Raw genomic sequence first — 19,670 nt, forward strand, 5'->3', positions numbered from 1 at the left:
CTAAAACATGATATGTTTTCCAATCAAAGGTTGGGACATATAGACCTTTGAAATACTTGTAGCAATATTTCCTGGGCGTCTCGCCGATCGCACGAGTGTGAGAAACTCTCCCTATAAAATTTAATTTCTATATAAAATTGAACATCCATATTCCAACCAGTCCCATCTCATTTTGGCATAGTTTTACTACTAGCCGGAGGACAGGGGGTCTATATGACTATACCTACTCAATCTTCTTAACTTTGGAGTTTGGGTTGTAAGTGAATTGATGAAAGTTTCACCACAGCTTTCAAGTTGTTGAAATCGCAATTACAAGTGATTCACTGGGAGTCATTTACATCAACACACAATTCTATAAATCATAAGTGACTATGATTTCCAAGTAAAGGCAAGAATCCTGTGTCGATATCACAATAAGACATGTAATGAGTGTTTATTTGTCACAAAAGCCAAGAAAAACCCAAGTTCATGCTCTTTAACTTGAGTAGGCTGATATTTTTTGTTCAAAGTCCCGACAAACACGGATACACACGAAGGAAGAGCATCTCAAATATTTTTAACGAATCGTACTGTCGGCACAGATTAATTATCTTACTTTTATTTTCACTGTTAAGTACATATTTCCTTCTTAAGGACAACAGCTAAAAGAATTACTTCACTTCTCGTATGTATTATGTGTTATAGTCTATCTGTAAGGATGAAAAAGGAGGCGTTCATCTGTGTGATTCTCGCAATTATTCTCAGTGGTAAGTTCTTCTGACAGTGAAAAATTAAATACTATGTAAAATGACATGTTTTCTTCTTTTAGTTTACAACTGTCATTCAACGAAGTTATATATAGTGACAATTGTTAATTTAAACAAATACATTATGTACATTTACAAAATATTAAATACGAAACACAATATGGAATTTACTAATTTCACAGAATACATGTAAAAGAACACAGTCACCGTCAACTGATTTACAAAAGAAGTTAAAATTACCCTTTTCTCTGAATTTTACTAGAGTTGGAGTTACGAATATTTTTCTCAAGTGAAACTATTGCAATCGCCCATTTTAAATATCATAAACAAAGAGGCGATACCGTATACTATATGTACCAATGAAATGAACTAAAATCCGATGTGACGGTAAGTTTAAAGAGTTTTTCAAGCTTGTGATTAAAAAACTTGATTGAAGATCTAGAGAACCGGTCACATTTTCTTTTACTCGACCTGCAAGTCAAATACGTTTCGTTAAAGTATACTTCTTCACTTTTTTGCTGGGTCTTTTGGAAAATGTTGTTTGTGCTGTCACGATTGAGACCTCTCTACCAAGAAATTTGTTTTGCATGCACACATTTTTATCCAACGTTGTTTTCAATTTAAACTTATTTATATTTTTCCGTTTGGGCTTGTTTTATATTTGCCTTCGGGTTTATATGCACCCGTTCATCATACACGTAGTCCTATTTTGACTCTTTCAAAATTGAAAAGTCTATCATAAATTGACTCGGGTACATTATATGGCCATCCAAACACCGTTTTGATTCCGCCCTAACTTCATTAAAGAGACATTATTGTCGAAATCCGGATCATGGCCACGGGTGTTCATTGTTTTGCACCTCAGGTTTGCGGTATACCATCTTTTCCACAAGTTTTAATAATGTTTTCTGTTTGGTAACATATTAGTAATAAGATCCATTTTGTTATATCTGGTGATCCGTTTACTTGGTAATCGCCAATGGCAGCCAGCAAGGTTTAAGAACACGGTGTCACAATGCAGTTGTTCGACCTGCTAGTCAAAATATACTTTTTAGCTCACCTGACCTAAAAGGCCAAGTGAGCTTTTCTCATCACTTGGCGTCCGTCGTCCGTCGTCGTTAACTTTTACAAAAATCTTCTCCTCTGAAACTACCGGGCCAAATTTAACCAAACTTTGCGACAATCATCATTGGGTATATATATAGTTTTAAAAATGTGTGGCGTGACCCGGCAAACTAACCAAGATGGCCGCCATGGCTAGAAATAGAACATAGGGGTAAAATGTAGATTTTGACTTATAACTCTGAAACCGAAGCATTTAGAGCAAATCTGATGTGGGGTTAAATTGTTTATTATCAAGTCAAGATCTAGCTGCCCTGAAATTTTCAGACAAATCGGACAATCGGTTGTTGGGTTGCTGCCCCTGAATTGGTAATTTCTACGGGAAATTTTGCCATTTTTGGTTATTATCTTGAATATTATTGTAGATAGAGATAAACTGTAAACAGCAATAATGTTCAGCAAAGTAAGATCTACAAATAAGTCAACATGACAAAAATGGTCACTTGACCCCTTAAGGAGTTACAGCCCTCCACAGTCAATTTTTAACAATTTTCATAAATTTTGTAAATTTTTGTAAATTTTTAACAAAATATTTTCCTCTGTAACTAAAGGGCCAAGTTCATTAAAGATGAAGATAATTGTAAGTAGCATGAATGTTCAGTAAAGTAAGATCTACAAACACATCACCATCACCAAAACACAGTTTTGTCATTAATCCATCTGTGTCTTTTATTTGAGACTACTATAACTTATAGTAGTCTCAGCTTTTATTGAATATGCACATAGACCAAGGTGAGCGACACAGGCTCTTAAGAGCCTAGGCCTCTAGTTCACTTGTGTGGTCTTTTGGAAAATGATGTTTGTGCTGTATTTAGACCCCTCTAACAAGAAATTTATTTTGCACGCACATGTGTAAAAATTGCGGTTTTTATCCTTTTCAATCGATTCAATTCAATATCAAATTCTGACATTTTAAATTAATTTTTCACACTGAAAAGATTACACCACATTAATAATTAGGCAAATAATTACGGTAGCTTTAACTTATAATATGTTATATTATAATACCGATAAGCTAAATAAACACTTTTGTATTGTTTGGTATAGGATCAATCATATAGACTGAGACATTGATCCCCTATCTTTTAAATTTTATAGTATCACGGCCGACACTCGGCTAACCGAGATATTGGTCGGTTCATCTATATTGAGTATGCGGCTATATCGGCGGTTGGTCTGTTAATCGGGTTGACTAAAGTCTGTTAATCAGATGTTATCGAGAAAATCATTGAAAGTTCAGCATGTTTCATTGTTTAACTTTCTAAATATATTTTCATCATAAAAAGTATTCATGTCTTACAAAACAATTCATTGTACTGAATTCAGTGGTGTAATTATTATTTTTCTAGCTTCGATGTACGATCTATAAAATGAAAAGGCGGGTTACTCATCAATAAATTTATACACATTTTACACACATAAAATGTACACAAAATGACACATTGGTTAAATTTACTTGCATTCAATATTTTGAACATCGAAAAAAGAAAGGCATTATGTTTGTTAACCATTTTGATATCATTGTGTGAAAAATCTACACGAAAATCTGTATTTTGGTGACATAAATCAATCTTTATTTAAAACCTGGTCTGTTAATGGATCGGATGTATAAAACCCGGTCTGTTAATTGGTCTGTTAAGAGTTATGAATGGCAATAAAAGTATAATTTTATTGCTATATGGGGTTGTTATCGGATCAAATGAGTAGGCTCAAGACGAGCGGCTAAAATATACGAAAACAACACATGAGCAATGAACCATAATATATACAGAAATAACACATGAAATTGAAAATCGATAAAAATTGTTTCACTATAATATTAAAGTTATATTAATTTCATCCAAGAATGATCGCATATATCATGTTGATTCTGTTTAATTGTCATAAATGACACAAATTTGTCATCTACATTGGTAACCAGTATATAAATCAGAGATGAACGTCGTAATGTCACTAAACATCAGTAAGTAAAACATATTCGGATGACAAAATATGAAAAATAAAGAAAGAATAATGAGTAAGATAAATGAAATGTAGAAAAAAATTACATAATTTAAAGAATACAATCCGGACCCTCATGGTATACACGAGAATCTGGATGGAAACGCAGAATATAGAATAATATATAAGAACAGTAGAAAGTGATACATTGATAAAAACGAGAGAAAAATAATACGTGTTTAAGTATACACACATGAAACACCGATGACTGTTGAAACAGTAACGGATTGCGATGTACTTATATTGGTGAGAAATTCTAGAAGTTTACATGCGGACAACTATGGTGGCAGGTTAATGCCATTTTGCATTTTAGCGCTTTAGCGTTTTCGCCTTACATATTCTATATGGGGAAAACGCGAAATTGCGAAGTCGAAAACGCGAAACCGATTTCTCGTTTTTGACTTCGCGTTTTCGACTACGCGATTTCGCCCTATAGAATATGAAAGGCGAAATCGCGAAAACGCGAAATGGACTTCACCGGCCACCATAGACAACTGTAGTTCTCCTCTGCACTTATGTAGAAAGGAACTAAACGGAATAAAATGAATTGAAACTTAAAATAACCAAATGTAGCTGCATTCGCTCCTTTCCGTTTACTTCTTTAGAGTGATTTGTAAACAACACATGATTAAGTAAAAGAAGAAAAGAACCAATTGGATGATGCTGACGAATTAGGGTTTAACGTCCAGTGACAAATATCATGTTCATATGTAAACGAGAACATGTTGTATGTACCCCCTGTGTTGTATTAGAAAGACACTTGCAGTCGGAATTGAGAACGTGCTACTTCGAACAGACACAAAAATTAAGGCTGATTGAAAACGTCAATAAAAAAATCATGCATATTCCAGAGGCCAATCCATATCACGCTATAATGAAGTGACACACCCTTCTATAAAATGCAAAGAAAGTCAAAATAAAAATGCTCTTTCTAGGATACTGTGGCACCGTATTGTAATTTTTGTTTACTCAGGAACATCTCATTCTTAAATTTTTCAAGGGGAAAATATAAAGGAAGCAAAAATATTGTCGTGGCTAAATAACTCTTAACTGACACAATCTCAATTGTCCAACCCATTAACAGACTTTATTCCCATAATTTTCACTAAAACGTGGTATTAATCACGTTATTTTACAATTATGAAATATTTACTAATGTCAATTTATTTTTTATAACCACAGTACAATTTTTGTCCTTTAAATGATATCTAAATTTGTTTATTTCGCCTTTTATTAAAAAAATTGCTATGCGTATGAGCATAAATACTACATACTTGCGCGACACCTTTTAGTTTTACTGAAAACTTCGCAGACTAAGAAATGTTTTTACAAGTGCAAAATGTTCTATGATAGATATCATTTTGTCAGACACTTTTCTTTTTTTGATTTGGTTCTTATAACATGCCAAAAATCTGTATATTTAATAGATTTTAACATTAAATTAAGCGTTTTACTCTTATAACCTACCCGATTAACAGACCAATCGCCCATCATAGCCACATACTCAATATAGATTAACCGACCAATCTCTCGGTTAGCCGAGTGTCGGCCGTGAGTATGCAACCAGAGACATATATATACACATGTATGTATGTCTCTGATGCAACACAGGCCGAGGGAACAAGTCTACAATTCTACAAGTCTAGAAATAATATAATTCTTAATCATTTTTATGATTTTGTAGAGTAATCTTTAATAATGTTCTTGTATATATATTAGTTATTTCGGTAGTTCTGTTGTGTTGAGTGATGTAACGATTATGGGTAAATCCCCTGTTTCTATTTATAACGCTAGCTTATACTTTTCCTAGAGTTTACGCGGGAATTTTTCTCATGCTGCACGATGTTCATGCATGTGCATGCTGTGTCCATGCAGACTTGGATATTTATAAAACCTCGTCTTGACAATATTTCTTTAAATTGGTGAACACTTTCGTGTTGGTAAGTTGTACATTAATATTAGTTTTATTCAGTTTCAACGTTTGACTTAATATTGCAAAATAAACAACAATTTAAACAAAGCAATTTGGTGTTATGGCAAAAAATATTAGAGAGGCCCCTCACGGGGTGTACAATTAATCATATAATCACAAATATTTTGCCAATATTATAACATAATCATTAAATTTTTTTTAACAAGATAAGATCTTTAAGATAAGAAAATTTATTTTAAGTCGGGTTACATGAAATACTACAAACATAAGCTCTGGTAGAGCTTTTTGCCGACAAATAATCAAAAATACACACCTAGATTATCAAATAATCTAATTATCTTAATTTTATTAAATATTCTAATAATTTAAAAAAAAAAAAAAAAAGCTCATGAGGAGGCTCAAGTCATGAAAAATGCACAGCAGAAATCACTGTTATAGTCCTATATTTGAATTAAATATGAGGAAATTTGGCTTAACCAACTAAATAATGACAAACCTGGCATGGTGCAAGGAAATAAATTAAGGACCTATAGACTATTTAAAAATAATATAGCACAGGCACTCGTCTCAGATTTTTTTCTTCCCATATATACCTTTATGTAAAGGTATACAGGAAATTTTTTTCTGAGACAAGTGCCTGTGTAATATAGGCCTTGAAAAATAGTTATTGTTATATAATTGTAAAACATTATATGAGTTAACCAGATTTAGAATTAGTACCCATGAACTTGAAATAGAAAAGGGAAGACATAAAGGAATACCCCCAGATAAAAGATTTTGTAAATTATGTAATAATGACATTGTTGAGGATGAAATTCATTTTCTTCTTCAATGTCCATCACTTAAAACTGAAAGGTGCAGTTTTATTTTAGATTTTTCCTCTTAATTTACTAATTTTAAAACTTTAAATGACCAATCTAAATTTCTATGGTTGATGTCAATTGAAGATCCATTTGTTAATAACATAATGATTAAATTAATAGATAGTTTAATAAAGACTAAGTTTAATAAAGACTAGATGAATAAAATTAAATATTAATACACGAGTAGCCCACAGCTCTTCTTCTAATTACAAAATGGTACTGATTGTGTTGGCCCAAGACCACAATTAATGACCCCGCTTTTCGTTGTCCACGAATATAGTTCCTTTTAATTAGAGTGTATTTTTCCTTAATTTTTTTTCTTTCCCTTCCTCACTCATTTCTTAGATTTTTTTTGGTGGAAATGAAAGAAGAGAGGTGAAATAAATTTTTGGATGTTGTATTTTAACTGATTTTGATTTGGAATGAGTGATTAGGCCAAGTGTAAAAAGGTAATATTTACAGTTTTCGGAACATCTCTTGTCAATAGGGGTATGGATGTGTATTGGCTAAATTTGTAAAAGTGATTGCGTCAATCTTTCTGAATTTTGGATATATATTTGGACTAGGACTATACATTACACACACAAAAAATTGGACAAAAGTGCATGGTGCAATTTTTTTTAAGGTGCAAAAGGTTATAAAGAACTGATAGAGGAATTAATTGTGGTCTGTGGCCTGTTCACTCACTCATTATCTTTGAGAATATATACTGTGTTTGTTGTCTCCCTTCTCTTGTATAGTTTTACATGTAGTTTTATTGTCATGTATTGTAATTTCAATGAAAAAATCACCACAATTATTTGTACACTTTAATTATACCCCACGCAACGAAGTTGCGGAGGGTATAATGTTTTTGACCCGTCCGTCCGTCCGTCCGTCAGTCCCGTTTCTTGTCATCGCAACTCCTCTCAAACCACACAACAGAATTTTACGAAACCTTTTCAGATATTAAGGACATACTATGTAGTTGTGCATATCGACGGGAAATTGCGATTCAAATTTTTTTCTAGGAGTTACGCCCCTTTGAACTTATTTACTTTAATGTACTACTGCAACAGTTTGTCATCGCAACTCCTCTCAAACCACACAACAGAATTTCACGAAACCTTTTCAGATAATAAGGACATACTATGTAGTTGTGCATATCGACGGGAAATTGCGATTCAATTTTTTTTCTAGGAGTTACGCCCCTTTGAACTTATTTACTTTAATGAACTACTGCAACAGTTTGTCATCGCAACTCCTCTCAAACCACACAACAGAATTTCACAAAACCTTTTCAGATAATAAGGACATACTATGTAGTTGTGCATATCGACGGGAAATTGCGATTCAATTTTTTTTCTAGGAGTTACGCCCCTTTGAACTTATTTACTTTAATGTACTACTGCAACAGTTTGTCATAGCAACTCCTCTCAAACCACACAACAGAATTTCACGAAACCTTTTCAGATAATAAGGACATACTATGTAGTTGTGCATATCGACGGGAAATTGCGATTCAATTTTTTTTCTAGGAGTTACGCCCCTTTGAACTTATTTACTTTAATGTACTACTGCAACAGTTTGTCATCGCAACTCCTCTCAAACCACACAACAGAATTTCATGAAACTTTGTAGATAATAAGGACATACTATGTAGATGTGCATATCAACAGGAAATTACGGTTCAATTTTTTTTCTAGGAGTTATGCCCCTTTGAACTTATTTGCTTCAATGTACTTCTGCAACAGTTTGTCATCTCAACTCCTCTGAAAACACACAACAGAATTTCATGAAATTTTGTAGATAATAAGGACATACTATGTATATTGACAGGAAATTATTATTCAATATTTTTCCTTATACAATTTTTTTTTCTTATACTTATTTAATTTCTCCAATGACAATGTGGGGACGTGGGGTATGTGAGCGTGCTCACTAAGGTTCTTTAATTTAAACTGTAATTGTACTGCTCCTCGTGGCGTCTTGATTGACAAATAAAAATTGTTGTTGTTGTTATAGCAAAATAAAGTAGCTAATAAGCATTAAATCTGGAACCACCAGGTAGCAACATTTAAAGCCTAGAAATCCTCAAGCAGCGATGATAATTTAGCCACGAGATAAAAGAGTTGAATTGGTTTTTACAGTTACTCTAATAATAATTTTGACCATTACACCAGCTAGAAATGTAACTGGCCATGATCAAATAACAATTCTGCCAACTATTAATGAAGCAAATGCGTGAGATTCAGCCATAATTGTAAAGATCATACACGCATTTTCAATAAGGGTGTGCATTTGCGATATTTCAATATCGAAAATTTGAAGGAAAACAAACCCAACAATTCATGCTGATTTTGTTTCCTTGATATGTTGTCTTGCTCGATATAAAAGCATTTGAACAAATAACAAAGGGTTTTCGTTTCACGATTCGCCAACTACAGGCTAAAATACTGTTCTAAAACTAGTTTAAAATGTCCGTTACGCTGCAGGTACTCCAATAGATATTCAAGTGTTTTTATTTTACGAATATCCTCGTTTGAATAATGGGTGTGATCGCTTAACATATGCCGTAAATGACTTTCCCGTTTCAACAATTACATACTGTTGTACTTTTTCACTCTTTTCTCACTAATTCAAAATTGCATATCTTTTGACAGAGTAAAACTCCTGGCAAAATTATTTAAAAGGTTGCGTTCAATTCCGGAATATGTCAATAATCTGGATATTTTGTGATGACAAAGTTATATGACATCCTGCAAATTGACATATTATACAAAATATGAAAGTTAATCAGTTCAAAAAAGTCGGTGTTTAGTAAAACCATATATTTTCCGCAGGCTTATGAAAGTAACGAACATTTTCTAAAAATGGTTAAAAAATTAAATAAAATCTTTTTTTTGTATTCTGAAGGAGAGAGTGTTGAGAAATGTTGGAAAAACGATGATAAAGTGCAACATTATAATAGAAACTTGATATATATCTAAAATTAAGGACTTCCTGGTGTTTCGACCAAAACGAAATGTACGTTACTGTAGTGACAAAATACAGAAACACATTTTCTTGTCAATTTCAGAATGAAATATAACTACTAAAAGTTCAAATTTGATACTAATGAGAGTATATTATAGACAATTCAATGAAACAACATGTAAACTTTAATAAACAGAAGCAAGTAACGAACATTTCAAAATTTTATAATCTTCTGCTCACGTCAATTTTTATTACTGTAAAGTTTCTCAATTTTTGCTGCATCCTCGTGGTTTACTTTAAGCATTCTTTTTGATTTCCCGGAGGGTTGTGGATTTGATATCTTGCACAAAATGTCCTTCCGGTCAACCCAAATGATATCGGACCTACTTGGCCACTGGAACATTGCTTTCTTCTTTTCTAGAAAAGAGATTTCAATGGTGTTATCTTCAATATCGATTGTTTTTATTTGAGCGATGTACCATTTATTTAAGTAGATAGCAGCCACGTAATCTGCAATGCTATAGTCCACGTCTGGGTAGGTTTCCCTGGCTTCATCTGCAACCTCTGTTGTTTCACCCTCTTGAGTTCCTGTAAACGAAAGATAATTGTATGTAGATACGGATTCAATGATATACAAAAAAAGCTTTTGGGGAAGTCGTTGAAGTCTTTAGAAATATTTATTTAGTAAACATTTAAATTTGAGTACAAAATTTCATAAGAGGTAAGCTAAAAATTATTTTGAAATGTTCGTTACTAGAGACGAAATGTACGTTACCACTACATATGTGGGAATTATCCTACATTTTGAATGCACAAACTTAAACGTGACAAATAGAAACGTAGTACTGTCATCACATTAGTAATTTCTTCAAGAAATTGCATTCAAGTTGCATGCATTCTTTGGAAGCAGATAAGTTTTCATAGACGTGATAATTTGCAATATAAATACATTAGAAAAACGTCTGTTTCTGTAGGATTCAACTTTTTATTAATTTGTTATGTACTTTTATTTATTCAACTGACATACAATTATGCAATAAAAAGTGATAGATAGACATAGTGATAGTCCTAAGACAACATTAAAGAACTTTTTCAGTGTGTATAAATTGTAAAAAGTTCGTTACTTTATAACGAACATGTCACAACTACATTGTCATTGATTAACACATTTTAAGACATCCATGTCAATTACGATGTATGACCATATTGTTTAGGTTATTATGTAAACACGGTGATATAATATTTCATAGTTGTGTATTTCATTATAAGAAATGCGTGATAATGTAAAATGTAAACGTACCTTATAAATGTGGATCCTTCTCCTGTCAAAAGTGTATAAATGAATGAAACTGTTCTCGTTTTAAATAAATGGCGGCAGTCAACTCATCCAGCATCCCATACTTTTATTAAAGTAAAGCTATCACGTTTTGAGTCTGTTTCGTATCCTAGGTAACGAATTTGTCAGTAACGTACATTTCAAGTATACTGAAGACCTTCAATTTAAGAAACCAATAGAGTTTATCGAATCGAAAAGGTTTATTTTTCTAGAAAGGATAATATATAGAATTACCCAGTGCTGATAGGAATATACTGAGATTTAACTGAGAGAAGTTTTTAGCAGTAACGAACATGTCATAACTACGTTTTTACATCTAATATCTTCCCTTCCGACATTCCCAGAATCTGTAAACTGTACAATACAGAAAAGTATATCTGTCTTGATTTGAGTAACTTTATCAACAATGTTTTATTCCCTGTTTCAGCTCAAGTTTCATCATGTATATTATATATATTAAAAAAAATCGACGTATTTAAGTTGGCGTAACGAACATGTACCTGCTTTTTGTGACAACCGTTAAGGAGTATGCTGTCATGCGTTTTCGAGAGATTGACGGATGAAAGTTTTTTTCCTGAAAGATATCACCAATTACTCAACGCTGTGTAACTGTGAGGGATAAAGAAATGCACAAACGAGGCAACTTTCTAGTGATCAACACCTTATTTAAGATTTGGCGACAGTAACGAACATTTCAATTTGTTGATTCCGTTACCGAAAATTAAAAAAAATTAAAAAAAATTCTGATAACATTTTTTAATTAAAAGAGTGTTGGTCCACATGGATTAAAAATATACAGCAAATAAATCTGGAACTCATACAGAAATTCGTACACACACCGGCGACAGCACATGCACCCTCTTATTGAAAATGCATGTTAGTCATGATAGAGAAAAAACAATAGATCGAAGGAATAGGAAAATGTGTGAGTCTCGTGCTAACTGTGCAAGACTTGCCATCCCTGAAATCAGAGACAAATGAGGCCATATTTCTAGCCTCATTTGGCAGTGTATTCCAGAGCCTTATTTTTAGATCTTCTGACCTGACAGGTCAAGTGAGCTTTTCTTATCACTTATTGTCCGTATGGACGTCGTCTGCTGATTTTAACAAAAATCTTCTCTGAAACCAAGAAGTTATTGCCTTTTTCATGTTTATAGTCCATTTCTAACATATTTTTGTGTAAATGTTTGTAATCTTTTACAAAAATCTTCTCCACTTAATCTACAAGGCTAAATAGAATTAAAGTTAACCACAATTTTCTGTAGGGTATCTAGATTGAAAAATGTATTCGATAACCACAGTAGAAACAGGTGAGCGACCAGGATTTTGAGAGCCTCTAGTTTTTTATTTTAAAAGTCTCCAATGCAGTTGACTTGAGTATTAGCTGCCTTGTGAACTAGCACCTTTGAATATGGCTAAGTAAAATTATGCTATCTGAGCACTCATTGACTTCTGTTTTCTTTGTTTTTGAAACCTTTAACACTGTGTTCAGTGTTTTAATCTGGGATCATCAGTTTAACTAAGACCTGCACAGTTGTGCACATGGAACAATCATGAATGGTGAAAGAAATTCATTTAAAATACATTTTCCTTTTTCAGCCAATGGACAAGTATGCCCACCTGGATGGGTTGATGGTCCTATGGGTAAGAAGTGCTACCTTTTTGCTGATAACCACAAAAGAAATTGGTTTGAAGCTAAATATGTATGTAATTCTATGCGGGCACAGTTGTTGTCAATTGAGGACTCTCTTGAGATGGTAAGTGTGCATATGACATGTATGATATTATCAATTTATTATATTTTATTTTATAATACCGGTACTATAAAATTGAGAATGGAAATGGGGAATGTGTCAAAGAGACAACAACACGACCATAGAGCAGACAACAGCAGAAAGTCGCCAATAGGTTTAATTATTATGCTGCTTTTAAGCTTATTAGTTTCACTACTTTCAAATCATTAGGCAAAACAAAATATAGTTCTGTTTCTGCTAACACATTTTATGGTATTATTTGGTTTAGCTCCTTCAAAGACTATACTCATTTTTGGGATAAGTCCAGAACATTTTATTAAGTACTAGTATACAATGTATAAAATATGTTGCAAAATTTGATAATTTTTCCAACCTACATACCCTGACCTAAAAATTTTGTTTCTTTCTACCAAATTTTGGAGGCTTCAGACAAGTGGTCATTCCCAAGGTCGCTGGACATTGGGCAAAGACCACTAAAAATGGTAGAGTCCAGTTAAATGAATGCATTACTCAGAGCTCCAGATAAGAATTCACAAATTGGGTTTTTTACCCACCATTTTCTTATATAATTGGGTGATAAAGTTTTTTAATTGCATTATCAATTCCAATTCACCCCTCATGTTAATATCAAATTGGGTTTTTCACCACCAAGCTCCTGAATGTATTGGGTTTTTTCATCAACACGATATTGAATATTTAGGCAATATCAACCCCAGATTTTTTTCCATCTTAAATATGTTTCTTTCTTTGTTTAGCTGTTTTGTTAGGTTTAGGGTTAGGGTAAGGGTTATTTGCTAGCTGTTTTATTTGGTTTATTCACTGAGGAGCAATTGTAGGTTTAATTTGTGTCCTGTTCCAAACCTTCTGCCAGTTTTGTATTTTCTCACAAAAACGGATATGTGTATTCACAGGCACTCGTCTTACACCTTTATATAATAAATTCTGAGACCAGTGCCTGTGTGTGTATTAATTAATTAACCGTAAAATGAAGAAAAAAAAATACTACATAAACTCTAATTATACTTGAATGATTTTGGTTTATTCAATTTATATAAATCTGGGTTTAGTTGTCTTTTATTAGAACTTTTGGTTTCTCATGCTTTATCATGTCATAATTGATTTGGCCTTTCACTTTTTCCAACTGATTTCGTTTTTGACGAAACCCCGTGTTTATTAGCAATGTTCTCGTTGGCCAAATAAAAATATATGTGTGGTTCCAGTAACCCGACCGACCCTAGAACTTTTTTTTCATTTCTTAAAAATAAATTTTCAAACGATCAAATTTTGAGGATTGTGAATTAAAATAATTAAATTCATAGATTTCTGTCATCTGAATTTCCATCACAAGTACCTGTTATGGCTAAAATGCAAGAATTCATAACGGAATGCAACAAAATTAACTAAAAACGTATCATGGCTGTTTATTTTACAACCACACCCATGTAAAAATGTCGGACTTCCGGTTGGGGTGTGTATAATAAGGGAAACAATTTCGGTAAACACACAATTTTTTTCCGGATTTTGACATTAAAAAAAAAAATTAAAAAAAAAAAAAAAAAAATTGCCGACCTACCGACCCTATTTTTTAAAAGTATGTAACTGGAACCACACATATATTTTTATTTGGCCTTAGAAGGTACGCACACACGCCCGTGCTTCTGATGAACGCTTCCTAAAACACTGGCTGAGTCTTGTTATCATAACTTTCCCTCAGCTTTTCAAAAGAAGCAGAAAACATGCTTCTATTTAATATTTTTACCGGACATTCACTTTCGTTTTAATTCAATGTATGTTATGATAAATCTTGAGCAATGCAAAAAAAGTATGACTAAATGACACACGCTAATTGGATAAATGCAGAGAAGACCGAAATGTTTTCAAAAACACGTGTACCTATTGAGCAACGGAAAACTCCAACAAGGACCTATTTCAGCTACTTGATGCGGGTATTTATTTTTAGAACGAAAGGAAAGGAGTATGTTCGATAAGGTCCTAAAATGGCCCACTTTTTTAGCGTAAATTTCGAATTCGGATTTATTGACCAATATCATGATAAATTATAGCTAATACATTGACTAGATAGGATATAAGCCATTTTGTTTAAAATTTTACGTTTTTGCATTTCATTATGACGTCACAAGTTGTACTCATATTGATTTTTCACGAAAAAATCAATGAAAATGGGTAAATTTCCAAAGATTATTTGACAGGAAACATAGAGCGCATACGTCGACAACAAAGATCTTTTAAAAGAATGTTTGTGAAGACATTTAACATGTCTTATTTGAATATTAAGCTTGTCGACGCCTGCGCTCTATGTTTCCTGGTCCTTTATTTGGTTGAAATTCCGCTGATTATGTCAAATTTCACCAAAATCCCTTATCTTGACCGTTTTGGAATGTAAAAATCGTTGTGTTAGAATTAAACTTTGACAAAAACAGCTCTGTTTAACTTTTTCACATGTCTTTAAGGCAACATAAAACAATTATTGTCTTGTAACCATGAACTTTATAATTGGGGCCAAATATGGCACTTACCGAGCTTACTCCTTTCCAATTATAAATATTATAAACATAGATTTATCGCAGCTTATCTGGAGCTCTGATTACTGAAATTTTACATTATGTTTTGGCCTGAACCATGCTTGAATGAATACTAATACATAATTTTCTGTAAACGTCAAATAAATGAATAATATTTATATGGAATTTTTACAGAGAAAAATCAACAGGTCATAATTTTTTCCCCTTTTCTAACAATCTTTTGTGTCATTTTTGTCAGTCTTAAATTATCAATGGGGCCTTTTTGCTTTCCTCTCTGAGCATTTGTTTAGTCTGTTCCTTATCTTTTTCAAGTTGTTGTTTAAGGTACTTTTCCATGAATCTGGTTCCATTTGACCACTACTTAGTTTGTTTTGTTTAATTTGTCCACTTGTTTATATCATGCAGATTTAAGTTGGATATAAAGTAATTAATTAGGTCCGAGTACACAGTTATCGTCCTTTGATTTTCGTTGTCCACAAATATAGTCCTTAGTGTGGACAGTGTGTTACTTGCCAATTTTTGTTATACCCCTTCCAAATTTATTTCTCCATGTTTTATGCCTCATATAGCAAGTTTGGGGGTGAAATGACACTGTAAAAAAATTTGGGTCATAAATATTAATGTAAAGTAGTGATTAGGTCCATCTGAAAAAGGTAAAAAATTAGCACTTCGGAAGCTGTGAAAAGATTTCAAGACCCCCTTAACATAAAATTGTCCATATTTTGAGTTAGAGCTGATGAAGTTTTCTATAATTTTGATATAATTTGTCCCAAAAGTAGTACAACACACTGTAAAAATATTATTGAGAAAGCGCAGGTGGGATTTTTTTAATTTTCATTTATTGTCTAAAAGAAATGCACTACGAAATAACTGTGTACTCGGACCAATTAGCGACAATGATGTAGTCACATCATTTGTACCGGGTGCTTTATGTTTGTTTATTATATGACATGTACAATGTCAATTTAAAAAAATGCGAAATTAGGGTGTAAATAACCAAAGTATTTACATCAATTCTTCAGAGATTGGAAGGTCACATGTGCCATAAACCTTTAGAATAACCATTGAGAGGACTCTGGTTAGGTGTGCTGTTGCAAGTCAACAGTTCAACATATGACCAAAGCACTCTTAGGCCTAAATTAAAATATTGTTTGTTTGCCCTTTTCCGACCCTATTTTTTGAAACGGGTAGGTAGGTAGGTAAAATATTTTATTTTTCTTTCCCATAAAATAACTTGGCTCGGTACATTTTTTGTCATGGGTAGGCAGGTAGGTATAATATTTTATTTTATAGATACAATATCTGCATGATATCATTTTTGTCTGTATTTGCCTTTGTTTTTAGAATGATCGATTTTACTGATCTTTACTTTTATTAAAGTTTCTGAATAGTCCCAGGAAGTTATGAAAAAAAAATCATGTAGAATGTGAAGTTAATTGATATGCACTACCAAGGATTTGTATAGTATTTGTTTTCAAATATCAAAATATAGGGCTCGAGCATATTTTCAACAATTATATGCATGGAACTTTTAAGAGTTTTAACTTGCACTGATATTCTGTACTACGAACATGTACCTTTAACGCTTAACTTGACCGAAAGATTTATTAATATCATATATATCTCCCTCGCCTGGATTGTGAAACAGCTGTACAATGTGCAATCTATAAGGGGGGATAAGACCTTTATCGGGACTCCAGGATCGAGTGTTTTTAAGCTCTGGGTTTCAGGATTTCTGGGGATGCAGAATTTAAATTTATTTAAATTTGGGAGCTCAGGATTTCGTGTTTTAAAGCCCGGGATTTCAGGATCAGGACCCTCCTACCCCATCTATAGCATGTGTTATTCTGACATTCTACCAATTTTATAAAAAATTGAACTGAAATTATCAGAAATGAAATCTTTGAAATGAACAAAATATTTGACTAGAATATAAAGCCACTGCCCGGCACTGCATTTCCCACCATTATCATCATGCAACCAGTTAAAAGAGCTAAAACTAAGCATTTATCTTACTTTACTTACAACCCTAGAGACTGAGTGTTTAAATTTTCGTGTGTCCTGGTGTTATCACTAAAAACATAAAAGACTTGAAACTCAAATGTCACGTATTTTACATCTCATTTGTAAATGGTCTGCAAGAAAAACTTGGCGATTTTACTGCCAATTAATCCCCAATTTACAGGACTTCGGTTCATGTCAGATATAAATAAAATATCAAAGCTGGTAGAAGGCAGCGTTAACATAATCATCCTGATATACGGATCACTAAAGGTCATCCTTATATAGGATACAACATCCGTTAACAAAATATTTTGTACACACGTTGATAATTTTGTATTGGACAAACTTTTTTGAATGAACCCTGCTCTTCAAATATAAAGGTCACCTTTTGTCATACTTTCAACAACGACTTCAATCAAATGCTTTAAATCTCTAAATGCAAGTGTTCATGCCAAACGCTCACGTGATACCAAATGGATTTAACCTTATACGGGGAAGATAAAACCCGTGGATTCCGGTAAAAAAGTTTTGAGCGGGAAATACAAATATAAGATTTTCGGTAAGAACGGAAAAAAAAATAAAACAAAATTTTGCTGGTAAATACAAATAAAAGATTCTCAGTCGGAACGAATTTATAGGGTCGGTCGGTAAAGGGCAAACAAACAATATTTTAATTTAAGCCTTATTTTCCAGTAAAATTCAAATTTCAGGGAAATTTTCTGCCTTTCAATCTGAAAGACCTTTCTGTTGTTTTCTTAATTTGTTTGCTCGGAATATGCATGAACTAACTGTTTATTTTGTATTTAAATAAATGTGATTTTGTGTTAATGTCTCATGATTAGTGGTATTTCCAACTCTTATTTTAGTCAGAGCGGATTTTGTGTTTCATCATACTTGCGGTAAACACATTTATGAAATTAATTGTCATAACTATAACTTGTGATGTTTAGTTCTTAAAACTATCATTAAGAAGAAATTATAAACAATTCTTAGCAGTACAAATAATAAACATCATAACATTTGACAATCTGTCGTAATCATGTTTGTCAACAATCTAAACAAGTATATTTCACACATGACATAAATCATTGAAAATAAATAACTCAGCCTTGATAATAAAAAAATTAAATGGTTTGTTCTGTGGTAGTTTGAAAATAAATTGCCCAACTCGCAATGTATTGAAAATAAACAACTCAGCAGGTCTAATCGAAAGTATGAGATGGCACCGGATTCTTCATAAATTCATCTTTTTTCCCAAAAACAATTCGGGAAACACTTCCCAATTTGTTTAAGGGGACAACCATTTGGTATTCTGGAGGGGAGGGGGGTTAATAATTAAATTGGTTTTGAAATTTCCTACACAAGGCATTTATTATTATTATTTAATTATACTTGAAATGTCTAAAAATTGGTTTTATTTAAATTGAGGTTTATTGTCTCACTTTTATTACAGGGCCGTAACTACATTTAGGCAAATGCCTCATGTGGGAAATTTCAAAATTAAACGCTTGTCTCAATATCAAATTTTATACTGCACTCGTTCTATTTGAGCAGTCAAAATGCGTTGACTGTATATTTCTATGTCATATACAGTCACTGACCCGATATCACTTTTCCTCATGAATATTTAAATAGAAATTGTCGAAATTATGTTTAATTATTCATACGACCTCTTTAACCTGTTCTTGTTTCCAATGTAAACAACGATGCGTTCAACGACTCAAACTTGTTTCTTTTGCAATTTTTGGGAAAACATATTTCACTTATTAATATTTTTTTGTTCGCAACCTATAAATCATTATGTTTTATGTTTATTGTTGATATTTTAGTCTGCAACAAATTCGTTCATCATTGATTGCGGTAATGATGTACATTTCATCGTGTTTTATATTTCTCCGTCTGTGTGATATGAGGCCTTTTTAAAGGGGGATTTTTCCCAATATTTAAATCAAATAAATAACATTAACACAATAAACAACAATCGAAAATGTTTTTTTAGATTGCAGTATAAAGACAATAATAGGGATTCGGCCCGAAACGGGGAAAATGCTCGGCCTCGCATTTCCCCGTTTCTAAGCCTCATCCTTATATCGTTGATATGTCAAGTCAATGCACTATTATTGTCTATGTGTTCACCCTGAGTGCCTTGCAAGAAGCAAGTTCTGATCTCCCTCAGGCCAAAAAAAAAAATAGGTGTGTTTCCGGTCGCCCGACCGACCCTAATTTTTTGGCGCCGACCCTAACTTTTTTTTCCCGGAAAAAAAAAAAAAAAAAAAAAAAATCCGGATTTTTTTCGTTTTTTTCCGGAAACGGTTTTTGTTTAGTATAGCCTTTGAATGGCATCTTTTAAACGTTTGATTTCAAATAAAATTTTAATACAGTAAGCATTTGTGTGATACAGATTGAAGTCAAA

At 32.7% G+C, this 19,670-nt stretch overlaps 1 protein-coding gene and 1 long non-coding RNA gene across 3 annotated transcripts in view; one reads left to right on the forward strand and one right to left on the reverse strand.

The window, feature by feature from the left end:
• The first annotated feature begins 572 nt into the window (after positions 1-572).
• The window catches only part of LOC143079956 (macrophage mannose receptor 1-like), a 125,892-nt gene continuing 106,794 nt past the window's right edge, over positions 573-19,670 (forward strand). Inside the window, exons 1-2 of one of the 2 annotated variants that reach the window (XM_076255587.1) lie at positions 573-746; positions 12,556-12,713. In XM_076255587.1, coding sequence (XP_076111702.1) covers positions 674-746; positions 12,556-12,713 — 231 coding nt within the window. In that variant the 5' untranslated portion in view covers positions 573-673. The remainder of the gene's footprint in view (positions 747-12,555; positions 12,714-19,670) is intronic. The other variant, XM_076255588.1, reaches the window with a different exon arrangement.
• On the reverse strand, positions 9,791-11,827 carry LOC143079955 (uncharacterized). Its single transcript, XR_012979559.1, has 2 exons — positions 10,921-11,827; positions 9,791-10,208 (listed from the first exon to the last, which is right to left on the reverse strand). It is a non-coding gene; the product is annotated as an uncharacterized LOC143079955 (long non-coding RNA).

Source organism: Mytilus galloprovincialis, chromosome 6, assembly GCF_965363235.1.
Source record: "Mytilus galloprovincialis chromosome 6, xbMytGall1.hap1.1, whole genome shotgun sequence".
NCBI classification, from domain to species: Eukaryota; Metazoa; Mollusca; class Bivalvia; order Mytilida; family Mytilidae; genus Mytilus; species Mytilus galloprovincialis.